The sequence below is a fragment of the Oncorhynchus gorbuscha genome, linkage group LG15, assembly GCF_021184085.1.
Source record: "Oncorhynchus gorbuscha isolate QuinsamMale2020 ecotype Even-year linkage group LG15, OgorEven_v1.0, whole genome shotgun sequence".
In the NCBI taxonomy this organism is placed as follows: domain Eukaryota; kingdom Metazoa; phylum Chordata; class Actinopteri; order Salmoniformes; family Salmonidae; genus Oncorhynchus; species Oncorhynchus gorbuscha.
Window position 1 is genome coordinate 74,620,964 of NC_060187.1, and position 27,548 is coordinate 74,648,511.

At 41.7% G+C, this 27,548-nt stretch overlaps 1 protein-coding gene and 1 long non-coding RNA gene across 4 annotated transcripts; one reads left to right on the forward strand and one right to left on the reverse strand.

The window, feature by feature from the left end:
- Positions 1-25,672, forward strand: LOC123998004. Of its 3 annotated transcripts, XM_046302806.1 has the most exons (10): positions 21-82; positions 20,986-21,046; positions 21,284-21,418; positions 21,758-21,910; positions 22,411-22,464; positions 22,925-23,059; positions 23,561-23,713; positions 23,913-23,966; positions 24,979-25,091; positions 25,280-25,672. In XM_046302806.1, the coding sequence occupies exons 2-10, from the start codon at positions 20,989-20,991 to the stop codon at positions 25,340-25,342; spliced, it is 918 nt and encodes a 305-aa protein (XP_046158762.1). In that variant the 5' UTR covers positions 21-82; positions 20,986-20,988; the 3' UTR covers positions 25,343-25,672. The 3 variants fall into 3 exon arrangements, 2 of the variants coding, with proteins under 2 accessions (XP_046158763.1, XP_046158762.1); XR_006832212.1 differs by having other exon boundaries at positions 1-82; positions 22,388-22,464; positions 23,913-25,091; XM_046302807.1 differs by lacking the exon at positions 23,913-23,966 and having other exon boundaries at positions 20-82.
- On the reverse strand, positions 17,046-19,217 carry LOC123998005. Its single transcript, XR_006832213.1, has 4 exons — positions 18,976-19,217; positions 18,439-18,774; positions 17,986-18,057; positions 17,046-17,894 (listed from the first exon to the last, which is right to left on the reverse strand). It is a non-coding gene; the product is annotated as an uncharacterized LOC123998005 (long non-coding RNA).
- Positions 25,673-27,548: the final 1,876 nt, after the last annotated feature.

Genomic DNA, 27,548 nt, shown 5'->3' on the forward strand with positions numbered 1-27,548 from the left:
TAATGGTCACGTTCCAAGTCCTATGCCTGTAAAGTGATTTGAACGCCAATCGTCTGCACTCCGGTACTGTACCTGCACCACGGTAGGAATTTATGTTTTACGACTCAATTTTAACCAAGATTAAAGTGAATAGTTAACTTGATTATGATAAATTATGTATTAATCAATAGCATAGTCGTTCTACAGTAGCTATAGAATGAACGTTGTAAAGTTGAAAAGATAAAATATAGACAAAAGTAACATTTAACTTTCGATTTTGATCATACTGTAGGTAGCCGATTGTATTACCTCATCTATCACTATTTATATCATACAACATAAAGATAAATGAAGAGAGTAGGTCTAAACCTAGCAACAACAAAAAATATCATGTCCCTCTGTCATATTGATAATTATGTGTTAAATATACAGTCTGGGATTCGAAAAACAGCAGAGGCTGTTAAAGCTTTCATTTTAATATCCTCTGGGATTTTATTTAGCAGCTGAGATATGGGCCTGAAACGTAACCACTCATTTATAGACTGAGCTATGAATGAAAGGACATGATTATGCATTGATTGAAAATTATCGTTTTAACCATGGTTTAAAGTGGTACGGTGTTCCGTTTAAAATTAGAGTACATTCTTTACAAACAATGGAGTAAAACAATGTATTATTTTGTGTTCGTATGGTGTAAAACAGTGGAATTTAACAATAGTCAATGGCTGTATAATTAATTTAAACGTCCAATAAGACCAATCAAATAAACTTGATTATGATTAATTATTTGTTCATCAATAGCATAGTAGCCTACAATACCTCAAGAATGAACATTGCAAAGTTGAAAATAAAATAAAAACGGAAGAAACATTTTACTTTCGATTTTGATCCCCATGACGCCACAATATTTTATCTGACCGGTTTTGCAGGTGAACTACAAAACTCTGCAGCTGACTGTAGACTAGGCTAACCTACAGTGGGGAGAACAAGTATTTGATACACTGCCGGTTTTGCAGGTTTTCCTACTTACAAAGCTTGTAGAGGTCTGCAATACAATGCAAATGAATTACTTAAAAATCATACAATGTGATTTTCTGGATTTTTGTTTTAGATTCCGCCTCTCACAGTTGAAGTGTACCTATGATAAAAATGACAGACCTCTACATGCTTTGTATGTAGGAAAACCTGCAAAATCGGCAGTGTATCAAATACTTGTTCTCCCCACTGTATGTGGCATTGGTAGCCTATTTCATTAGCTCATCCATCACTATTCACATCATATACAAATATACACCAGTTTATTTGGTGCACCAACCCGTTCACTAAAATTAAGCGTGATTCGTCACTCCAGAGAAATCGTTTCCACTGCTCCAATGGGGCGAGCTTTACACCACTCCAGATGACGCTTGACATTGCGCATGGTTATTTTAGGCTTGTGCGCGGTTGCTCGGCCAACAAACAGTTATTTTGGAATTTGGTTGTGAGTATTGCAACTTTTTGTTTGCGCTAAGCACTTCAGCACGCAGCGGTCCTGTTCTGTGAGCTTGTGTGGTATACCACTTCCCAGCTGAGCAGTTGTTGCTCCTAGAGGTTGAAACTTCTCAATTATAACACTTACAGTTGACTTGGGAAGCTCTAGCAGGGCAGAAATTTGAAGAACTGACTTGTTGGAAAGGTGGCATCTTATGACGGTGCCACTTTGAAAGTCACTGAACTCTTCAGTAAGGCCATTCTACTGCCCGTGTTTGTCTATGGAGATTGCATGGCAGTGTGGTCGATTCTATACACCTGTCTGCAACAGGTGTGGCTGGAATAGCCGAATCCACTCATTTGAAAGGGTGTCCACACAATTCTGTGTATATATAGTGTATATTATTATGCTCACTCAACTGTGCCTCACAAGTAATACAACAAATTATATATTACCATTGTGATCATATAGATTTTGTAAATATAATTTCCAGAAGAACAACACTGGCAGGGTAATTCAAGCATAGTGATAATGTTTTTCAAGATGTTCAAACGTTCATAGATGACCAGCAGGGTCAAATCATAACTATGATGGCTATAGAGGGTGCAACAGTTCAACACCTCAGGAGTAAATGTCAGTTTGCTTTTCATGGCAGATGTTCAAAAGTTTCTCTCCCTGCAGTGGCAGGTAGGCAAGGTATTTTATGCTAATGAGATAGTAGTGTCCCCTCTTTCCTGCTTATACTACTTCCTTATACCTTAGCACTTATTTGTACTTTATCAGTGTGACCTTTGACCAGTGGCGACCCACCTTTGACCAGAGCCCCTCCTGTTTTGAGCCCCACCTGTTTAGCTAAAAAAAATATATAATGATAATAATAAATAAATATATATATTTTTTTGCATATATCATATATCAGTTTGCAAATAATGTAAAAAAAAATGTAAAAAACATGTTTTCTTTCTTGCTTTCTTGAGTAAGGCAGCTCCAAAATGCAGGTGTTTGATTAAGGCAGTCCCCCGCACCTCTCTGATTCAGAATGCGGAAAACACATTTCAGTTGAATGCATTCAGTTGTACAACTGACTAGGTATTCCCCTTTCCCCGTTCACCCTAGCTCAATGCTTTCTGTTTTGGTGGGGTAGCCAGCGGAAAATACGGAGCATAGGGGCTAGTAATGTTCTCTAGTTGCGGCCTGTTTGGCTCAGTCTTCTGTCACTCGTGGGGACACTATGTCAACACAAAATCTATGGGGAGAGATCGAAAATTCAAACCCCTTGGGTGCTGCCATAGAGTTACATTAGATGTGCCCATCCACAAAGGCTCAAGGTCATTGGCCACAGACAAAATTACGTCAAATCAGGTTATATGTCCCACAGCTTCAACATCATACATTGAAAGTCTTAGCTAGCAACCATCATCATGAATGAAGTCAACAATCTACTGGCAAATCCTTTACAATCGGTGTCATATGAAGAGAAACTATAAAGAGAAATTACAGATACAATGTATCTGTGCTCATCGGCCATTGGACAAGTTGGAAATCACTAATTCAACAATGAATGGTTTGGTAGGAATCAGTGGCTAACTCCAAGAATTGCAAAGTAAATACGGCCTGCTATTCAGTGGAGTGTGTGTGGTCCAAGTCTGGGTTTAAGTGTCTCTTTTCCAAGCTTATAAGGACAAACATTCAACACCGGTGTCACGACTTCCGCCGATGCCGGTCCCTCTCCTTGTTCGGGCAACGTTCGGCGGTCGACGTCACCGGTCTTCTAGCCATCGCCGCTCCATCATTTTCCATTTGTTTTGTCTTGTTTTCCTGCACACCTGGTTTACATCTCCTCATAATTACTATGTGTATTTAACTCTGTTCCCTCCATGTCTGTGCGGGGTATAGTGCACTGGCAAGGTTGGCACGCTTCCGCCTGGTATTGTGCCGGGTTTTGTTTTGTACCCGTGCTTTGCGGCAGCCGGTACTTTGTACTTGGTTATTGTACTTTGTATTGCCTCAGTAAAGTGCTTTGTCCACTCATCTCTGCTCTCCTGCGCCTGACTTCCATGCACAGCTACACCCACCATTTGACAGAATACCCCACCCTCAATGGAGTCAGCAGGAGCAGGTGCCCCTGTTTTAGGGATAGAGGAGCGTGTCCAGGAACACACAGCGAAGCACCACCATTTCGGCGGCGCCATGGACCGTGTCGTCCAAACAATGGACCGCTGGGAGAGACAGGGAGTCCCTCCAGCACCTCCACCAGCACAACAGGGTCTCCACTTCTCGCTCCCCCTGTACCCGGTTCCAGGTGTATTCGTCTCGCCCTCCCCAGGGAGTACGATGGGACTCCCCAGTGTTTCCTGCTGCAGTTGGAGTTATACCTGGCGGCCGTCCACCCGGCTCCTTCGGGCCATGAGAGGGTGTCCGCCCTCGCCTCATGCCTCTCGGGGAAAGCCCTGGAGTGTACAAACACCGTGTGGCTGGAAGGAGATGCGGTGCTGGACTACTTAGAGGAGTTCACCCGTCGTTTCCGAGCAGTCTTCGACCACCCGCCCAATGGTAGAACGTCTGGTGAACTTCTCTTTCACCTGCGTCAGGGGACGAGGAGCACCCAGGATTTCGCTCTGGACTTTTGACCACCATCGCTGCAGCCTGCGTGAGGATGTCCGTCAGGAGTTGGTCTGCAGAGACACCACCCTCACCTTTGACCAGCTGGTGGACCTGTCCATCCGGCTGGATAACCTGCTGGCCACCAGCGGACATCCAGATCGGGCTTTGTTGGTTCCATCCTCCATCACCACTGCTCCGATACCTATGGAGCTGGGAGGTGCTGCGCTTAGAGAGGCTGGAGGAGGGGCCTTCTCGTGCACCATCTGTGGCCACAGAGGTCACACTGCTGTTCGGTGTCGAGTTTGTTCCTCTGGGGGTCGAGGCAACAGGCAGGGGACTCTAGCGTCACCCCAGGTGAGTCGGCACCATTCTCACCCAGAGCCCTCTGTTGCACACCTGTTTTTGCATGTAATTTCTCCTGGGTTTTCCCCGCAATCCCAGCATAAGGTGCTCGTCACTTCAGGCGCGGCTGGGAATTTTATAGACAGAGCATTCGCTCATAGTTTAGGGATACCTATAGTTCCAGTGGCTGTGCCCTTCCCACTTCACGCCTTAGACAGTCGACCATTAGGGTCAGGGTTGATTAGGGAGGCCACCGCTCTCCTGGGCATGGTGATGCCGGGGGGTCACAAGGAGAGAATCAGTCTCTTCCTCATTGACAATCCTGCGTTTCCCGTGGTGCTAGGCCTACCCTGATTAGCCTGTCATGACACCACTGTTTCATGGCAACGGAGGGCTCTCACGGGGTGGTCGCGAGAGTGCTCGGGGAGGTGTTTAGGAGTTTCCGTTGGTGCTACTACGGTGGAAAGTCCAGACCAGGTCTCCACCGTGTGCATTCCCCCCGAATATGCTGATTTGGCTCTCGCCTTCTCCAAAAAGAAGGCAACTCAATTACCACCCCATCGACGGGGGGATTGTGCGATAAATCTCTTGGTAGACGCCGCACTTCCCAGGAGTCACGTGTATCCCCTGTCACAGGCGGAGACGGCGGCTATGGAAACATATGTCTCCGAATTCCTGCGTCAGGGGTTCATTCGGTCCTCTACTCCACCCCTGTGCCTCCTAAAGTTTCTTTTTTGTGAAGAAGGAGGGAGGTCTGCGCCCGTGTATTGACTATCGAGGCCTAAACCAGATCACTGTGAGGTACAGTTACCCACTACCTCTCATAGCCACAGCGATTGAGTCAATGCACGGGGCGCGCTTCTTCACCAAACTAGATCTCAGGAGCACTTACAACCTGGTGTGTATCCGGGAGGGAGACGAGTGGAAGGTGGCGTTCAGTACTACCTCAGGGCATTATGAGTACCTGGTCATGCCGTACGGGTTGATGAATGCTCCATCAGTCTTCCAAGCCTTTGTAGACAAGATTTTCAGGGACCTGCACGGGCAGGGTGTAGTGGTGTATATTGATGACATTCTGATATACTCCGCTGCACACGCTGAGCATGTGTCCCTGGTGCGCAATGTGCTTGGTCGACCGTTGGAGAATGACCTGTACGTCAAGGCTGAGAAATGCTTGTTCTTCCAGCACTCCGTCTCCTTCCTAGGGTACCGCGTTTCCAACTCAGGGGTGGAGATGGAGAGAGACCGCATTTTCGCCATGCGTAATTGGCTGACTCCCACCACGGTAAAGGAGGTGCAGCAGTTTCGTGGGTTTGCCAATTACTACCAGAGGTTTATCCGGGGTTTTGGTCAGGTAGCGGCTCCCATTACCTCACTGCTGAAGGGGGGACCGGTACGTTTGCAGTGGTCGGCTGAGGCGGACAGGGATTTTGGTCACCTGAGGGCTCTGTTTACCTCGGCTCCCATGCTGGCCCATCCGGATCCCTCTTTGGTGTTCATAGTGGAGATGGACGCGTCCGAGGCTGGGATGGGAGCCGTGCTCTCTCAGCACTCGGCTACGCCACCGAAGCTCCACCCCTGTGCCTTCTTCTCGAGGATACTCAGCTCGGCGGAGCAAAACTATGACGTGGGGGACCAGGAGCTGTTGGCTGTCATCAAGGCTTTGAAGGCGTGGAGACATTGGCTTGAGGGGGCTAAACCGCCTTTTCTCATCTGGACTGACCACTGCGATCTGGAGCGAGGAGACTGAACCGGCGCCAGGCAAGGTGACCCATGTTTTTCACCTGTTTTGTTTTCACCCTTTCTTACAGACCTGGTTCCCAGAACATGAAGGCAGACACACTTTCCCGGCTGTATGACACAGAGGAGAGGCCTATGGATCCCACCCCCATACTCCCGGCCTCCTGCCCGGTGGCGCCGGTAGTGTGGGAGCTGGACGCGGACATTGAGCAGGCACTACGTGCAGAGCCCGCTCCCCTCCAGTGTCCCGCTGGGCGTCTGTACGTTCCGTCTGCTGTCCGTGACCGGGCTGATCTATTGAGCCCACACGTCACCTTCTTCTAGTCATCTAGGCATCGATCGGACGGTGCGCTGTCTGAGTGGGAAATACTGGTGGCCCACTATGGCTAAGGATGTGAGGTTTATGTTTCCTCCTGCTCGGTGTGTGCTCATTGTAAGGCTCATAGGCACCTGCCCAGAGGTAAGCTACACCCCTTACCCGTTCCACAACGATCCACAACCTGTCGACCGATTTCCTTACCGATCTCCCCCATCACAGGGAAACACCACGATCCTGGTTGTTGTGGATAGTTTCTCTAAGTCCTGCCGTCCCCTTCCTCTGCCCAGTCTCCCTACAGCCCTTCAGACTGCGGAGGCCTTGTTTACGCACGTCTTCTGGCACTACGGGGTGCCTGAGGATATAGTGTCTGATCTGGGTTCCCAGGACACTTCGAGGGTCTGGAGGGCGTTCATGGAACGTCTGGACGCCGGTTCTGGCGCCTTGGCAACAGAGTCGGACTGAGGCTCCTGCGGTGAACGACGCGGTTCAGGCGCGCGGAGGAGACATGGGACGCCGCCCATGTTCACCTCCAGTGGGCCATGCTGCGTCAGAATGCCAGCGCAGACCGTCATCGCAGTGAGGCCCCGGTGTTCCCCGGTCATCTGGTTCTCGACCCGAAACCTGCCCCTCTGCCTGCGCTGGGACCGCGGTTTGTGGGGCCATTTAAACTCCTGAGTAGACTGAATGAGGTGAGTTAAAGGTTACAGCTTTCCCTCAATTACCGTATTAACCCCTCGCTCCCAGGTGGTGCAGTGGTCTAAGGCACTGCATCACAATGCTAGCTCTGCCACCAGAGATTCTGGGTTCGAGCCCAGGCTCTGTCGCACCCTCCGGGTTAGGGAGGGTTTGGCTGGCAGGGATATCGCGCACTAGCGACTCCTGTGGTGGGCCGGGCACAGTGCACGCTGACCAGGTCGCCAGGTGTACAGTGTTTCCTCCAACACATTGATGCGGCTGACTTCCGGGTTGGATGTGCGTTGTGTCAAGAAGGAGCGCGGCTAGGTTGGGTTGTGTTTCCGAGGACGCGTGGCTCTCGACCTTCGCCTCTCCCGAGTCCATACAGGAGTTGCAGCGATGAGACAAGACTACCTACCAACACTTTAATGTAACTTGACAAGCAAATAGTGGTTAAACCTCTGACCAACCATATCCTCACATCAGTATTTGGAATGTAAATCAGTAACTAAGATGTTTTATCAACTGATCCATCCTCTTACTCTTCTGGTCTAGAATAAAGGTGAAGTCCATTATTTTAATGAAAGCATAAAGATTTGGTGTATGATGTAGTTTATGTTGTTCTTGTTCTTTGCTTTTGATAAGATGGAAATGTGTAATGGAATGAAAACAAAAAAAGAATACCTTGTGCTGTTCAGAGAGAGAACATTTTCCAAACATGACTGATTGAAAACGGACTGTTGTAAAAAAAAACCAGCACAAGACAACACAGTTAACTTCTGACTGAATGTATTTTAGGTAGACGTTGAGACTCCATTTCTTCTTCGGTAGGGCATCATTCCCCTAGTAGAACCCCAAGGACTAACCGGTAATCAGTAGACAAGCTACATATCCAATACCTTCCTCATTATCTCACTGTAGTTTATTAACACTGGATGTCTCTTTTCACTATTTGCAGGTCTGAATGAGAACAGTGGGATGTCATTCATTATTTTGGTGCAATGGACTTTAGCATTAGGGAACATAGTGATGTTGGCAACATGGTGGTATTGTGAAACAGTTGCACCTAAGGAGGTATGCCGAGGACTGGACTATTGCTCAGATTGGGTGGAACCACAATATAAAAATAAAAAAATAGCACACCTGAGCTATTTTCAGTTTATTGTTTCAAATTCAAGTTAATCGTTAGGAACATAGCCGGTTTGCAGGCAGGATGAACATACAATACAGAACATATAGATTCTGTTTAAACACCAGTTGAATGTTAATCCACTGTTGTTGCTACTTTTTCAGTCCCATTTCTCATCCAAGGGAAGTGGGTTGCATCTCACTGAAGCTTCGGTCACAGTTGTTATGATCAATATCATTCACTGTATATACAGTGCCTTGCGAAAGTATTCGGCCCCCTTGAACTTTGCGACCTTTTGCCACATTTCAGGCTTCAAACATAAAGATATAAAACTGTATTTTTTTCTGAAGAATCAACAACAAGTGGGACACAATCATGAAGTGGAACGACATTTATTGGATATTTCAAACTTTTTTAACTTCTTACGTCGAGCCATCATGGATCCGGTATCGTGACTACAGCCTCAAGCTCATTACCATAACGCAACGTTAACTATTCATGAAAATCGCAAATGAAATGAAATTAATCTATTTGCTCTCAAGCTTAGCCTTTTGTTAACAACACTGTCATCTCAGATTTTCAAAATATGCTTCTCAACCATTGCAAAACAAGCATTTGTGTAACAGTATTGATTGCTAGCGTAGCATTTAGCTTAGCATTTAGCGTTAGCATTCAGCAGGCAACATTTTCACAAAAACCAGAAAAGGATTCAAATAAAATAATTTACCTTTGAAGAACTTCAGATGTTTTCAATGAGGACACTCTCAGTTAGATAGCAAATGTTCCGTTTTTACAAAAAATATTATTTGTGTTGACAAATCGGTCCGTTTTCTGCGTCACGTTTAGCTACGAAAAAAACCTGTATCCAGGATTTTGTAAATCTATCCGCAAGCTCATTCGCATAACACAACGTTAACTATTCATGAAAATCGCAAGTGAAATGAAATTAATCTATTTGCTCTCAAGCTTAGCCTTTTGTTAACAACATTCTCATCTCAGATTTTCAAAATATGCTTTTGAACCATAGCTAAACAAGCATTTGTGTAACAGTATTGATAGCCTAGCATAGGATTTATGCCTGGCTTTCAGCATGCAACATTTTCACAAAAAAACAGAAAAGGATTCAAATAAAATAATTTACCTTTGAAGAACTTCAGATGTTTTCAATGAGGAGACTCTCAGTTAGATAGCAAATGTTCCGTTTTTACAAAAAAATATTATTTGTGTTGACAGATCGGTCCGTTTTCTTCATCATTCTTCATCACGTTTGGATAAGAAAAAAAACGAGTCATTAAAACGCGAACTTTTTTCCAAATTAACTCCATAATATCGACAGAAACATGGCAAACTGATGTTTAGAATCAATACTCAAGGTGTTTTTCACATATCTATCGATGATAAAATCCTTTGTGGCAGTTAACTTTCTCTTCTGAAGAAATGGAACGCGCATGGACCTACAGATTACGCAATAATTTTGACACAGGACACCGGGCGGGACACCAGGTAAATGTAGTCTCTTATGGTCAATCTTCCAATGATATGCCTACAAACACGTCACAATGCTGCAGACACCTTGGAGAAACGACACAAAGGGCAGGCTCATTCCTGGCGCATTGACAGCCATATAAGGAGACATTGGAACACAGCGCCTTCAGAATCTGGGGCATTTCCTGTATGAAACTTCATCTTGGTTTCGCCTGTAGCATTAGTTCTGGGGCACTCACAGATAATATCTTTGCAGTTTTGGAAACGTCAAAGTTTTGTCTTTCCAAGGCTGTCAATTCCATGCATAGTCGAGCATCTTTTCCTGACAAAATATTGCGCTTAAAACGGGCACGTCTTTTTATCCAATAATGACATAGCGCCCCCATAGGTTGAAGAGGTTAACAAATCAAAAACTGAAAAATTGGGCGTGCAAAATTATTCAGCCCCTTTACTTTCAGTGCAGCAAACTCTCTCCAGAAGTTCAGTGAGGATCTCTGAATGATCCAATGTTGACCTAAAAGACTAATGATGATAAATACAATCCACCTGTGTGTAATCAAGTCTCCGTATAAATGCACCTGCACTGTGATAGTCTCAGAGGTCCGTTAAAAGCACAGAGAGCATCATGAATGACAAGGAACACACCAGGCAGGTCCGAGATACTGTTGTGAAGAAGTTTAAAGACGGATTTGGATACAAAAATATTTCCCAAGCTTTAAACATTCCAAGGAGCACTGTGCAAGCGATAATATTGAAATGGAAGGAGTATCAGACCACTGCAAATCTACCAAGACCTGGCCGTCCCTCTAAACTTTCAGCTCATACAAGGAGAAGACTGATCAGAGATGCAGCCAAGAGGCCCATGATCACTCTGGATGAACTGCAGAGATCTACAGCTGAGGTGGGAGACTCTGTCCATAGGACAACAATCAGTCCTATATTGCCCAAATCTGGCCTTTATGGAAGAGTGGCAAGGTGAAAGCCATTTCTTAAAGATATCCATAAAAAGTGTTGTTTAAAGTTTGCCACAAGCCACTTGGGAGACACACCAAACATGTGGAAGAAGGTGCTCTGGTCAGATGAAACCAAAATTGAACTTTTTGGCAACAATGCAAAACGTTATGTTTGGCTTAAAAGCAACACAGCTCATCACCCTGAACACACCATCCCCACTGCCAAACATGGTGGTGGCAGCATCATGGTTTGGGCCTGCTTTTCTTCAGCAGGGACAGGGAAGATGGTTAAAATTGATGGGAAGATGGATGGAGCCAAATACAGGACCATTCTGGAAGAAAACCTGATGGAGTCTGCAAAAGACCTGAGACTGGGACGGAGATTTGTCTTCCAACAAGACAATGATCCAAAACATAAAGCAAAATCTACAATGGAATGGTTCAAAAATAAACAAATCCAGGTGTTAGAATGGCCAAGTCAAAGTCCAGACCTGAATCCAATCCTGAATCTGTGGAAAGAACTGAAAACTGCTGTTCACAAATGCTCTCCATCCAACCTCACTGAGCTCGAGCTGTTTTGCAAGGAGGAATGGGAAAAAATGTCAGTCTCTCGATGTGCAAAACTGATAGAGACATACCCCAAGCGACTTACAGCTGTAATCGCAGCAAAAGGTGGCGCTACAAAGTATTAACTTAAGGGGGCTGAATAATTTTGCACGCCCAATTATTCAGTTTTTGATTTGTTAAAAAAGTTTGAAATATCCAATAAATGTCGTTCCACTTTATGATTGTGTCCCACTTGTTGTTGATTCTTCACAAAAAAATACAGTTTTATATCTTTATGTTTGAAGCCTGAAATGTGGCAAAAGGTCGCAAAGTTCAAGGGGGCCGAATACTTTCGCAAGGCACTGTAGATAAGGAGGGATTGTCCCCTCCTGTCCCCTCCTGACCTCCTGGACCTCTTGAATTTATTTTCCACTACATGACTTTGGTACCAGAGAGAGATATCTGAGAGTCCTCATTTACAACTGCGACCTGGCCAAGATAAAGCAAAGCAGTGCGACAAAAAACAACACATGGGATAAACAAAAGTACAGTCAATAACAATAGAAAAATCTATATACAGTGTATGCAAATGGAGTAAGGAGGTAAGGCAATAAATATGTCATAGTAGCGAAGTATTTACAATTTAGCAAATTAACACTGGAGTGAATGATGTGCAGATGATGATGTAGTAGAAATACTGGTGTGCAAAAGAGCAAAAAAGTAATTAAAAACAATATGGGGATGAGGTAGGTAGTTGGATGGGTTATTTACAGATGGGCTGTGTACAGCTGCTCAGATAGCTGTTGCTTAAGGTTAGTGAGGGAGATATAAGTCTCTCTGATTTTTTGCAATTCGTTCCAGTCATTGGCAGCAGAGAACTGAAAGGAAAGGCAGCCAAAGTAGGCATTGGCTTTGGGGATGACCAGTGAGATATGCCTGCAGGAGAGCGTGCTATTAGTGGGTGTTGTTATGGTGACCAGTGAGCTGAGATAAGGTGGAGCTTTACCTAGCGAAGACTTATAGATGACCTGAAGCCAGTGGTTCTGGCGATGAATATGTAGCTAGGGCCAGCCAACGAGAGCATACAGGTCGCAGTGGTGGGTGGTATATGGGGCTTTGGTGACAAAACGGATGGCACTGTGATAGACTGCATCCAATTTGCTGAGTAGAGTGTTGGAGGCTATTTTGTAAATGACATCGCCAAAGTCAAGGATTGGTAGGATAGTCAGTTTTATGAGGGTATGTTTGGCAGCGTGAGTGAAGTAGGCTTTGTTGCAAAATAGGAATCTGATTCTAGATTTAATTTTGGAATGGAGATGCTTAATATGAGTCTGGAAGGAGAGTTTACAGTCTAGCCAGAAACCTAGGTATTTGTAGTTGTCAGAACCGTCCAGAGTAGTGCTTATATTTAGCTTATATTTAGTTTTACTAGCATTTAAGAGCAGTTGGAGGCCACGGAAGGAGTGTTGTATGGCATTGAAGCTTATTTGGAGGTTTGTTAACACAGTGTCCAAAGAAGGGCCAGGTGTATACAGAATGGTGTTGTCTGTGTAAAGGTGGATCAAGGAATCACCCGCAGCATCATTGATATCATTGATATATACAGAGAAAAGAGTCGGCCGAGAATTGAACCCAGTGATACCTCCATAGAGACTGCCAGAGGTCCGGACAACAGGCCCTCCGATTGTACACACTGAACTCTATTTTAGAAGTAGTAAGTGAACCAGGCAAGGCAGTCATTTGAGAAACTAAGGCTGTTGAGTCTGCCGATAAGAATACGGTGATTGATAGAGTCGAAAGCCTTGGCCAGGTCGATGAAGACAGCTGCACAGTACTGTCTTTTATCGATGGCGGTCATGATATCGTTTAGTATCTTGAGCATGCCTGAAGTGCACCCGTGACCAGCTCGGAAACCGGATTGCACAGCGGAGAAGGTACAGTGGGATTCAAAATGGTCAGTGATCTGTTTGTTAACTTGTCTTTCGAAGACTTTGGAAAGGCAGGGCAGGATGGATATAGGTCTGTAACAGTTTAGGTCTAGAGTGTCACCCTCTTTGAAGATCTTTCCAATCTTTAGGAATCTCGGGCGATACGAAAGAGATGTTGAACAGACTAGTAATAGGGGTTGCAACAATGGCGGCAGATAATTTTAGAAAGAGAGGGTCCAGACTGTCTAGCCCAGCTGATTTGTACGGGTCCAGGTTTTGCAGCTCTTTCAGAACATCTGCTATCTGGATTTGGGTGAAGGATCAGATTTCTGATTGAAAAGCTAGCCTTTGCCTTCCTATCTGACTGTGTGATTTGGTTCCTGACTTCCCTGAAAAGGGACTATTCGATGCTAGTGCAGTACGCCACAGAATGTTTTTGTGTTGGTCGAGGGCAGTCAGGTCTGGAGTGAACCAAGGGCTATATCTGTTCTTAGTTCTACATTTTCTGAAAGGGTCATGCTTATTTAAGATGGTGAGAAAATTACTTTTAAAGAACACCCATGCATCCTCTACTGACGGGATGAGGTCAATATCCTTCCAGGATACCCGGGTCAGGTCAATTAGAAAGGCCTGTTCGCAGAAGTGTTTTAGGGAGCGTTTGACAGTGATGAGGGATGGTCATTTTGACCACGGACTCATAACGGATGCAGGCAATGAGGCAGTGATCGCTGTGATCCTGATTGAAAACAGCAGGGGTATATTTGGAGGGCAAGTTGGTCAGGATAATATCTATGAGGGTTCCCATTTTTACGGATTTAGGGTTGTACCTGGTGGGTTCCTTGATAATTTGTGTGAGATTGAGGGCATCTTGCTTAGATTGTAGGACGGCCGGGGTGTTGAGCATATCCGAGTTTAGGTCATCTAGCAGAACAAATTTTGAAGTTAGATGGGGGGCAATCAATTCACCAATGGTGTCCATGGCACAGCTGGGAGCTGAGGGGGGTCTATAACAGGTGGCAACAGTGAGAGACTTATTTCTGGAGAGATACATTTTTTAAATTAGAAGCTCGAACTGTTTGGGCATAGACCTGGAAAGTTTGACAGAACTTTGCAGGCTATCTCTGCAGTAGATTGCAACTCCTCCCCTTTTGGCAGTTCTATCTTGATCATCTTTCACTACTGTCAGAATTCTGAAAATAGCACTTTGTAAAACACCACCAGTCCTGACACATCCTTAGAGGTTCATAGTTTATTTATAACTCATGGCTAGGTTGTTCTGCTGTGTACTCCATGAAACCACTGGTGACACGAGGGAGTCAATTATTGATCACATCAGAGGAGAGATGTGGCTGACTCACCTTCATCAGCTCAAACCGTTCTGTTTCTTTATTCAAACACTGCTTTGAATATGGGGAAGAGGAGTTCAAATGCTTGAACTAAATTTGAATTTTCCATGTATTGCTTTTGGATTGTAGGAATCACAGGTTGTGGTTACTGCATCAAGATCATTAGATAGCTGAGATAGGCTTTGTATAATTTGTACAGGTCCGTTTAGTGAATGAAAACATGGTACGTTCACAGTTTAAGTCAGTTGAACCTTGTATCGATACTACTGAAACCATAGAAGAGAACAAACTTGCCTGTGTTTCCCCAAAGATTCAAGGTTTTCATACCAGCATTTAGCAGATGTAGAATGGTGTATACTGTAGTGACTGAACACACATGTGTATGTCCTCTCTTGATTAAGATACTTCTATGTTGGCCTTCCTCCCCTCCCCACCAGAGAAATCTGAACAATGAATTAAGCATTTTAAAACTGTAATTCAATGACAAATGACCCACAAAACCCTGTCGCTCTGTTTTCTTGAATCACTGTTCTTCACCTCTAAGCACAGGATGGGATATTTGTAATATCAGCCTGCTAGGGGTCACCAACAATATTAATATGTTCTATCACAGTTAGAACCATAGAGGTGGTTATAATAACACATTAATAAACACACCACCAACTTAGATTGTGTGGCTGGGTGTATTGTATTGTCTAGATTGGAGCATCTATACTGTGCAACACAATAAACAATTTGCTGCCATATTTGAGGTTTGAGAAACATAACTAGCATTAATAGTTAAGGGAATAAAACCTCAAGTGTTCTGCAAATGTGTTTATGCCGTTTTATGGATGTCAGAGAGGGGAGTTGAACACAACCACACATCAACCAAACCTCTATTTAGATTAAACAGAACATGAAGCACAAAGTCATCACATCCTGTTCTTACACCTCAAATGTTCCATTGCAGCTGTTCACCTTTAGAACTGAAACCATCACAGACTTTTCTCACCCATGAACTGTGTTGTAATGGCAGGAACAGGAGCTAATCAGAGCCCATCAGTAAAAAACAACAGCAATTTTACCCCACATTTGAACACTTTTGTGTCAATGTTTTTTATTCAACTAAACCAACTGATTGAAAAAGGCCCTGTGGTTTGTTGTGTGCGATGATTACAACAAATGTACATTTTCATCAGCAATGCTGTCTAGGCTTTGTCCGGCTATTTAGTAGCGAATGTCGCAACATACATTTATCTGAGTGTGCTATGTCATTGTTTACTTTTTTCCATCCCGAGGTGATTGTGATAGAGGGCAGTTATGACAATTATTTTATGGATTTACGAACCTAATCTATCAAAAGTAATTGTGCCAAAAATGGATTTGGTCAAATATATTTGAGCATATACAGTTTATTAATTAAACTGTAATCCATCCAAAAACGATGTATTGTTTTTGGTTTCGTCAATAATTATAAATCTATGAATGGTGCAGTCCAAGCTGTCACAGAGTGCCCGCTTTGTGCTCTATCGTTTTTATCGTGATGAGATTAAATTTTTTATGACAACACAAACAAATCACAGCAAGCAGATCCGCAGTTCCATTCCCTACGACCATTCCGTGTGCTCTCCACATTCAAGATGTCAAAGGTGACCTACTGTAGTTTTCAACTTAATTATATAATAAACAATTAACCTATTTACTTTTAATCAATATTATATCAATAGCAATATGTCTGTTTTAACATTATAGACTACACAAAGAAATGTTGGTGATATAGGAATTGCCTCACAAAAGTAAAAGAGGCTGCTGTAGCCTAGCCTTGTGCAGGGCTTCCCAAACTCAGTTCTTGGGCCCCCTCCAGGGTGCATGTTTTGGGTTTTGCCATAGCACTACACAGCTTATTCAAATAACCAACTCATCATCATGCAACTTTGGGAAACCCTGGCCTAGTGTGTGGCTGCAACCTGGACTGAGGTAGACAAAACATAGTAAAATCACATCAGGGACACTCCAATTACAATGATATGTTACATTTTGTATGGTATGTATACATTTGTAGATGTCCATAATCCATTTTTTAAAATATGTTATGAATTGCAATTTGTCGTGGCTTACATTAGCTAGGTGGCTAACGTTAGGCTGGGGATTAGGTTAAAGGGTTAAGGTTAGGTTAAAGTGTTAAGGTTAGGTATGCTAAGTAGTTGCAAAGTAGCTAAAAAGTAGTAAGTAGTTGCAAAGTTGCTGAAGTTATCCAAGATTATATTCAAACGTAACCATTTGGGTTGCTAGACATACGTGTTAAATGCCCACCCATTCACACCGACAGTTGCTAGACGTTCGTGTTATACGCCCACTCATTCACCCTGACCAACCACCCTACTTTTGCCTTAAGTAACTATACCAAAAATAACATATACTGATATCAGTGTCCCGTGCTTATGTTTACTATGTTACATCTAGTCTGAGACCAGGCTGGTGTGTGGGAGAATGTATTCATATCGTGCACAGTGTCACATGGAATGACGCTGGAGAGACGAAGCAGGTACGGGGAGTCAAACATTTAATAAAGAACGGACATGAGACAGGAACAGCGTCAGTAAACTAATAATACAGACAAAAAACAATCAATGCATCAGTAGGGAAACTCACAAATATAGGCGAGGTAATAAACAGATAAGTGAGTCCAATATAGCTGAAGCGCGTGACAAGGGAAGGCAGGTGTGCGTAGTGGATGATAGGAGTGAGTGATGCAGGGCAGCCTGGCACCCTCAAGCACCTGGGGGGAAGAGCAGGAGCAGACGTGAAAAATAGTCTAAACTTTATCAACTTTAATCTATATTCTATCAATAGCAATGATTATGATTAGGATACACGATTAAATTAATATATGTCAACTGTATTCAAAATGTCCACATGGATACTAAAGGAAAGTAAATCAAATGTAGTCTTTTGCTCACTCTAATCTGGAATGCATTTACCAGATGCTTGTCACCTTTCACCTTTACCTAGTTTGTTTTCAGATAATAATACAAGACAGTAAAAAATATATCAGTAGCCATACATTCATCCATACATTCTATTCATTAGAGTAATAAAATATGAACAGGCCTAAAAACACAATAAAATGCAGTGCGTGAAGAAAGCTATTGTTCCGAAAACGTTTCAAATCACAGTTGACAGTTTACTAAAGGTGTTAGAGCATAGGCTTGAGGCTATAACTTGGAAGGGTGCTTCAGGCAATATTTTAACAACTAATGCAATCCCTTTTTAATTCATATTCATTTGGGATCTGATGTATGACACACAAATAATTGTGGCCACAATGAAAATCAGGATGTTTATGCTGAGAAAAACATGGTTCAGCCAAGTGAGAGCATGTTCCTGTTTGATTTCTGAAACAAGAGGAAAGTGATTGTTACACTCATGTCTACTTGAATAGTAGGCTAACAAAACAGACACATGTCAAGTTGTACCAACACTTACCCTTTGGGACCAGTGTTGTCAACTCTGGGACCAGTGTTGTCAACTTTGAGACCAGGGTCATCTGGTTGATGTCTTACACAGGAAAAAGTAGAGATGGCCACTTTACAATATTCTAAACAATTTCTTTAGAATTTCATCAGAAATTCAGCTGCATAACAATGTTTTTGTTGTTGTAATGTAGCCTATATGCGTGTTACATTCTTAAAAGTGTTTCAAAAGTATGCATAAGCTACAACAATTTTGTGGTTGTTGGGTAACACCCAAACGTGTGATTTCTGTCATTATGAATGATTATGTAACAGTACAAAAGTACAGAAAAAAACATAAGAACTTCTTTTGTGTTTTCACCTGCAAAAGTTTTTGAAAGCAAACTAAAGTTTTATCCATATTTTCTGAAAACCAATGTAATTTAAACCAATTACATGTCAATGGTGGTGTTGATGATATACATACCTTCAAAAATGTGAAGTGTGCCACCCTCCCCATAAACCTTGCTGTTGACACTGTCAATGATGCACATTGCGATGCAAATTGGCATAATGGTGTCTCTCAAGGTCAGGTTTCTCAATGTCATAGTAGTAGCTGTTTTGCTCAAATTCATGTTGACACGATGCGTATATAACTCCAAACTTGTGACATCACCTTGATCTTCAATGATCCATCTCATTTTGCAATTTCTTATTTCCTCATGATCTGAGGTTATGTTGCAATAAAGAGCAGCTGTTTCCCCTACTATGTAAGCATTCTTTGAGGACCACTGGTTCATCCACACCCTGGCATTTGCAGGAACTAGGAGGAAACAAACATGCATAGTAATGAATGTCTGAACTACCCTTTAACCTTAACTTGCATGCAGTATGAATGTTCAAGGTAAAAGTGCCTTACATTCTTATTTTAGAAATAACATCCATTATCTCAACCATAGCAATACTTATCTTAGATAATTATTATGGATAATAATATCTTACATATATTTGTTAAGTGTCTTACCTGGGAATAACAGCAATACTATAGAACACCAAAGGGGAAGTTTGCACATGATTCTGTAGATTGTTCTCGTTCAGTGTCAACTACAGATGAAAATGAACAACCCCTGTTTTCCTGTAATCATATAACTTCATACTGTAGAACAGAGTACAAAAAAAAAGCCACAATGAACACAGAGACACAGAAACATTACGGAAGCCTGGAGACAGGATATGCTGTATAGGCTACTTGTCATAAAGTGCAGCTTGGTCAATGGCTCCCCGTAACGTACAGTGGGGCAAAAAAGTATTTAGTCAGCCACCAATTGTACAAGTTCTCCCACTTAAAAAGATGAGAGAGGCCTGTAATTTTCATCATAGGTACACTTCAACTATGACACTTCAACTATACTTATTTTCCACCATAATTTGCAAATAAATAAATAAAAAATCCTACAATGTGATTCTCTGGATTTTTCTCTCTCATTTTGTCTGTCATAGTTGAAGTGTACCTGTGATGAAAATTACAGGCCTCTCTCATCTTTTTAAGTGGGAGAACTTGCACAATTGGTGGCTGACTAAATACTTTTTTTGCCCCACTGTATATGCTAGGAGTCAGGAAGCAGGTGCAGAAGGTGTGTTTTAATAATGAGAATAAGCAGATAAACAAAACAGAAGAAGTGTACTGAACGTAAACAAGAAGACTGAGGCTACTGTGGGCTAAATAATCAAGGTAATGATGAAGTCCAGGTGTGCATGACAATGGGGAACAGGTGTGCGTAATTTTATTTGTACCTTTATTTAACTAGGCAAGTCAGTTAAGAACAAATTCGTACTTTTAATGACAGCCTAGGAACAGTGGGTTAACTGCCTGTTCAGGGGCAGAACGACAGATTTGTGTCTTGTCAGCTCAGGGATTTGAACTTGCAACCTTCCGGTTCCTAGTCCAACGCTCTAACCACTAGGCTACCCTGCCGCCCCATAATGATGGTTGCCAGGTGTGCACAATGTGGGTTGCCAGGACCGGGTTTAGTAGACCTGCGACGTTGAGTGCAGGAGAGAGAACGGGAGTAGGTGTGACATTCCCAAACTTTTATCAGTTACTTTACCACCAACTTAATTATGATTTGTCAGAAGTACCCCCTCGTGTGCATTTTAACAGTAGGCATGTGGTGTCATGAGTCTTCTCAAGTAACCTTATGTTGATAGGCCAAGTACCCCCAGGTGTCCTAGTACTTCTGGTTGGGAACCACTGAGCCAGATCATGCTGCAGTCGCCTCATCTGACATCTGAAGATAGTTGATGATGGCAGACTATTTGATTAAATTGGTGTTGGATCACATAATCCTACCATCTTCACATAGGCTTACTACAAGTTATAGCACATTGTCAAATTATATTTCTCAGATTTCCAAGCAATCTCTGCATATTTTCTCAGTTTTTATTGATATAAAAGTAATTATATGAAACTGAATTTACTATCTTCTGAAGATTTTGTTTTGGTTTATGGTTTATCTTGGTTTGTCTGAATGTAACACATTTTTGAGTTGAGTCACATTGCCTTGAAATTAACATACTAGCAAGATGCCATGGGATTGTGGGTAATTGTGTGTCTCTTGAGTTCATATTTTTTTGTTTCTTGTTCCTGTGTTGGTGTCTAGAGGTGTTTGTGTGTTTGTCTCTAGCCAGATGATTTAAATGGCATAGTTCATATATTGGTACCATTTGCTAATTTATCAAACTCATAAACGTATTACCTACTGTAGGACGACAGATTTTGACTTCGCCAGAAACATTTCATTATAAATTCCCCCAAAATTATGACATTAGCTTGCCTTAGACTTTTATATTTTAAATCATCTACAAAATCATACTCTTCAAGTTCTCTTGAAGGGATGTTGTAGAATCTAGTTTTAGTGAAAGTGTCTGTCCTAACCGAATGCATACTGAAGATTACGGATATGGTTACATTATGGTTATATCCAAATTAAATACCTTGACTGACAGATTATTATTATTTTTTTGTCTCTTTCAGAATATGACATTGGTTTTCCTCTATATAACCATTATATTTTTTAAGCTACTTACCTATAATGGTAAGACACCTAACCTATTTTGTTGACTATTGTAATTACCTTGTCCTTGAGATATTTTAACCTGCAGTAATTTAAGAAAATGAATTCTCAATTAATGGACCATAACTGTTATGGTTGTTAACTACAATTAAAGCCACAGTCTAACATTTACAGTAATTTTAAGTCATGAAATATAGCCATTGATTTTGAAGAATGTTCATGAACTAAAATTATGTTTTACTTGTATTTGGTTTCTAGGTTTGGCAGAGAACCATAAACCAACCATTGAATTAAATTGTAATGACGGTCATGAACGCATATGTACTGGCATCATAGATTGTAGATGGACTGGCTTCTTGAAAGACGTTGTATTTGATTGCCCGCTTGATAATGGTAAGTTCAGTGATTAACATTTGTAAACGTGTTCTAAAATGTTTTACTGTATTTATCAATGGGAATTAATCCCAATTAAATGTTCACTCTTTTTATGCTGTAATATAGACAAGTGAAAACATTGTTCTCATGCAGTTGATCCATTTTTCACAAAACTAAGTTTCCCCCAAACACTGGTCCAGAGTCACAGTCTCTGAGTGCCACCAAGTCCTTTCTGACCTCTCTTGTTTTCCCTACAAATAATCATAATTGTAATTGTACTCAGTACCACCAGGGTTGGCAGAGGAGAGTGAAGAAGAGTGTTTCTAATGTGCACTTTTATATTATTTACTTTTCTAGACAAGTTTCAATGTTCAGTGGAGACGGATGAAGTAATGAAATACGATGAAGAACCACAAACAGTACCAGTGGCACCGATATGCAAAGACAATAGAAGCTGTGGATTCCCTACAACATTTGTCGGTGAAAGTGTAAGATGCATCATACGTATGAGTAAGTAAATGGGGCTTCCGACTGGCTCCTGAGTGGCTCAGCGGTCTAAGGCACTGCATCTCAGTGCTAGAGGTGTCACTACAAACACCCTGGTTTGAATCCAGGCTGTATCACAACCGGCCATGATTGGGAGTCACATAGGGCGGCGCACAATTGGCCCAGCGTCGTCTGGGTTTGGCCGGTGTAGGCCGTCATTTTAAATAAAAATGTGTTCTTAACTGACTTGCCTAGTTAAATAAAGGTTAAATAAAAATAAAATAAATAAAGTATATAGCTTGTCATTTGGACTCATATAAATGTTTTATAATGCATACTATATGCCTTGTTTGACCTATTATACCATAATAATTTGAATGACAACAAGGATATACATATCCTGAACTAGTAGTTGGTATAATTGAACAAACCTATTTGAGCAATGAATTACATCATTACATCAATGTGCATGTTTCAGTGCTGATTTTTATTTAGAAATAGTGTTTTTGACATATTTTCAACAGAAATACAGTCACCAATAACATCAAGAGGACCAGAAAAGATGGAAGATGGAAAAGGTAATTGATTGTTTACATTTTGGAATTCCACTAACGGTCCATATGTAGCCAAACGTAGCTGCTGCTCATGTTGGTATCTGTAATGATGGGGCAAAAGCCATGACAGGGAGACATAGTGGAGTGGTAACGCACGTGCAAGAAGTTGCTCCCGACGCTAGTTGGGTACACTGCAGCATCCACCGAGAGGCTCTTGCTACCAAGGGAATGCCTGACAGCTTGAAAGACATTTTGGACACTACAGTGAAAATAGTTAACTTTGTTAAAACAAGGCCCCTGAACTCTTGTGTATTTTCTGCACTACACAATGATATGATTGACCATAACTGTTATGGTTGTTAATTAACTACAATTAAAGATACAGTCTGTAACATTTACAGTCATTTTAAGTAATGAAATATAGCCATTGATTTTGAAGAATGTTCATGAACTAAATTATGTTTTACTTGTATTTGGTTTCTAGGTTTGGCAGAGAACCATAAACCAACCATTGAATTAAATTGTAATGACGGTCATGAACGCATATGTACTGGCATCATAGATTGTAGATGGACTGGCTTCTTGAAAGACGTTGTATTTGATTGCCCGCTTGATAATGGTAAGTTCAGTGATTAACATTTGTAAACGTGTTCTAAAATGTTTTACTGTATTTATCAATGGGAATTAATCCCAATGAAATGTTCACTCTTTTTATGCTGTAATATAGACAAGTGAAAACATTGTTCTCATGCAGTTGATCCATTTTTCACAAAACTACAGAAGTTTCCCCCAAACACTGGTCCAGAGTCACAGTCTCTGAGTGCCACCAAGTCCTTTCTGACCTCTCTTGTTTTCCCTACAAATAATCATAATATATAATAATATATATGCCATTTAGCAGACGCTTTTATCCAAAGCGACTTACAGTCATGTGTGCATACATTCTACGTATGGGTGGTCCCGGGGATTGAACCCACTACCCTGGCGTTACAAGCGCCATGCTCTACCAACTGAGCTACAGGACCCATAATTGTAATTGTACTCAGTACCACCAGGGTTGGCAGAGGAGAGTGAAGAAGAGTGTTTCTAATGTGCACTTTTATATTATTTACTTTTCTAGACAAGTTTCAATGTTCAGTGGAGACGGATGAAGTAATGAAATACGATGAAGAACCACAAACAGTACCAGTGGCACCGATATGCAAAGACAATAGAAGCTGTGGATTCCCTACAACATTTGTCGGTGAAAGTGTAAGATGCACCATACGTATGAGTAAGTAAATACTGTAGCTTGTCATTTGGACTTATATAAATGTTTTATAATGTATACAATAATAATTTGAATGGCAGCAGGGATATCCATATCCTGAACTAGTAGTGTCATAAATTACATCATTACAGGTTTACATTATTGTGCATGTTTCATTGCTGTTTCTTATTTAGAAGTTGTGTTTTTTCCAAATTTGCAACAGAAACACAACTACCAACAACATCAAGAGAACCAGACAATCTGAAGAATGAAACAGGTAATTTATTGTTTACATTTTGTATTAGATTTTATCACAATGACAATATCTCAGTTCCCCAGAAGAAGAAAAAGCATTGGGTTAGAAGATGTGGATCTATTAATACCTGATGTACAGAGATACATTGCAAAATGAAGGGTCTACTGGACAGAGGTTGATCTACAGCAGTGGTTCCCAAACGTTTTATAGTCCCGTACCCCTTCAAACATTCAACCTCCAGCTGCGTACCCCCTCTAGCACCAGGGTCAGCGTACTCTCAAATGTTGTTTTTTTGCCATCATTGTAAGCCGGCTCGTGGGAAGTGACAGAGAGCTGTTATAGGACCAGAGCACAAATAATAATAATCAATCATTTTGCTCTTTATTTCGCCATCTTATATATAAAATCTTATTTGTTCATCAAAAATCGTGAATAACTCACCACAGGTTAATGAGAAGTGTGTGCTTGAAAGGATGCACATAACTCTGCAATGTTGGGTTGTATTGGAGAGAATCAGTCTTAAATCATTTTCCACGCACAGTTTGTGCCTTTATGTCTCCCTGTCATGGCTTTTTCTCCATCAGTACAGATACCAACATGAGCAGCAGCTACATTTGGTTATATATGGACCAATAGTGGAATTCCCACGAGAGAGTAACGGTTCATGTGATTGGATGTTAATTATTTGACTAGGCTACCTGTATTCAACATTGTGTTGTTATTTCGCTGAACACCAGATGGTTACATTTTATTTTGGGCAGTGAAACGAGGCTACTCAGGCGAGAGAGAAAAAACTCACCCAAATGTATAACCCCGTTGGAAAATATAAGGACTGTTTGAAAATGTGAAAAAAAAGGAAAGTTTTTTAAATATGTATCACATTTTTGTTTGGAGTAACCCCGACCGTATTGCGCGTACCCCCTTCCCAGTTTGGGAATACCTGATCTACAGTATGTATCTGCATGGATTCATTTGAGTATCAATCGTGTATTGTTCCTTTGGAGTTCCATGTCATAGTTCTCATGTTTTTCAGAGCCAAAACACAATATAACCAGGTGGATTTGGTTAATAATTAGCCTTGGCATTAGCCTTGGCATTAGCCTTGGCATTGGCGTTGGCATTGGTGTTGGGATGAATCAATGTCAGGTAAGTTATCTACAGTAATATAATTGTGCTTTGTAGAGACATTTTTTATTCAGAATAATTTATTCATAATAGGAGTATGATTAAGTGTTGATATACTGTAACTCATTACTGTAGTTTTTCAATAATTGCTATGATTTTGGAGCACCAACAAAAATAAATATGCAATCCAACCATTGTTTTATTCTCAGGAGAAAAAGGATGAATTTGAGACACGTGATGAGGCGCATATAGAAGTGGATGGAATGGTATAAAAAACAAATGAGGAGGTATTATTGCAGGGGTTAACCTATGGGTCCACTAGTATGAGCCATCATCAGCCAGCAGGCTATTTTAATACTAATCTCATTGGGGTAAATTAATCAAATGTTTTAAAAGATATATCAAATCTGCATGGATTAGTGTTTGCCATCATGTGTGATGCAGTGATGAAACGCCTGAAAGAATGCCTACATTAACATACAATACCAGTCAAAAGTTTGGAGACACCTACTCATTCCAGGGTTTTTCTTAATCTTTTACTATTTTCTACATTGTAGAGTAATAGTAAAGAAGACATCAAAACTATGGAATAACACATATGGAATCATGTAGTAAGCAAAAAAAGTGTTAAACAAATCCAAATATATTTTAGATTTGAAATTCTTCAAAGTAGCCACCCTTTGCCTTGATGACAGCTTGGCACACTCTTGGCATTCTCTCAACCAGCTTCATGAGGAAGGCTTGAAGAAGTTCCCACATATGCTGAGCAGTTGTTGGCTGCTTTTCCTCCACTCTGCGGTCCAACTCGTCCCAAACAATCTCAATTGGGTTGAGTTCGGGTGATTGTGGAGGACAGGTCATCTGATGCAGCACTCCATCACTCTCCTTGGTCAAATAGACCTTACACAGCTTGGAGGTGTGTTTTGGGTCATTGTCCTGCTGAAAACAAATGATAGTCCCACTAACCTTACAGTGAAATGCTTACTTACAGGCCCCTAACCAACAATGCAGTTTAAAAAATATGAATAAGAATAAGAAATAAAAGTAACAAGTAGTTAAAGAGCAGCAGTAAAATAACAATAGCGAGACTATATACAGGGGGTACCGGTACAGAGTCAATGTGCGGGGGCACTGGTTAGTTGAGGTAATATGTACATGTAGGTAGAGTTATTAAAGTGACTATGCATAGATAATAACAGAGTAGCAATGGCATAATAGAGGGGAGGGGGGGGCAATGCAAATAGTCTGGGTAGCCATTTTATTAGATGTTCAGGAGTCTAATGTTTTGGGGATAGAAGCTGTTTAGAAGCCTCTTGGACCTAGACTTGGCACTCCGGTACCGCTTGCTGTGTGGTAGCAGAGAGAACAGTCTATGTTTTGGGGGGCTGGAGTCTTTAACAATCTTAGGGCCTTCCTCTGACACTGCCTGGTATAGAGGTCCTGGATGGCAGGAAGCTTGGCCCCAGTGATGTACTGGGCCATACGCACTACCCTCTGTAATGCCTTGCGGTCGTTGCCATACCAGGCAATGGTGCAACCAGTCAGGATGCTGTTGATGGTGCAGCTGTAAAACCTTTTGAGGATCTGAGAACCCATGCCAAATCTTTTCAGTCTCCTGAGGGGGAATAGGTTTTGTTGTGCCCTCTTCACGACTGTCTTGGTGTGCGTGGACCATGTTAGTTTGTTGGTGATGTGGACGCCAAGGAACTTGAAGCTCCCAACCTGCAGCTCCGTCGATGAGAATGGGGTCCGGTCCTCCTTTTCCTGTAGTCCACAATCATCTCCTTTGACTTGATCACATTGAGGGAGAGGTTATTGTCCTGGCTCCACATGAAGCTGGTTGAGCTGTCATCAAGGCAAAGGGTGGATACTTTGAAAAATCTCAAATATAAAATATCTTTTGATTTGTTTGACACTTTTGGTTACTACATGATTCCATATGTGTTAGTTACTTCATAGTTTTGATGTCTTCACTATTATTCTACAATGTAGAAAATAGTCCAAATGAAGAAAAACCCTGGAATGAGTAGCTGTGTCCAAACTGTTGACTGGTACTGTACCTTAACAGAAAGTTTGAAAATGGTTTACAGTAGTTACTACAAATGTTATTATAAGGAGTAATTAATACAACCGCCACAAAATGACATACGATCAAAGGCTTCTCCCTCTTCTATTGTTAGTTTAATAATCTGATAATATGTGAAGCATGACTCAGGTGGAACGTGGGAGGTTTCCTAACATCCACTCACTTAATCTACTCCCCATGACTCAACCTTACTGTTAACTGCTGGGGCTCGAACTGGATATAGCTATTTTAATGTTTGTGACACTACTAACTACACTAACTGCATTAATCAGTTTTTTCAATTTTGCCTTCATCCTAACCCCAATTTACAATACTTTTTTCAAGATACCAAACAAATAACGTAATATTTGGTTAAGATATGATAATTTTAGAAGAGAGCAAAGGACTTTTTT

Excerpts from the sequence above, each read along its gene's own strand:
- LOC123998004 (XM_046302806.1), top strand. The coding sequence starts at position 20,989 with ATGACATTGGTTTTCCTCTATATAACCATTATATTTTTTAAGCTACTT. Across the intron at positions 21,419-21,757 it reads TGATTGCCCGCTTGATAATG|ACAAGTTTCAATGTTCAGTG; the intron begins GTAAGTTCAGTG and ends TTACTTTTCTAG. Across the intron at positions 22,465-22,924 it reads AAAGATGGAAGATGGAAAAG|GTTTGGCAGAGAACCATAAA; the intron begins GTAATTGATTGT and ends TTTGGTTTCTAG.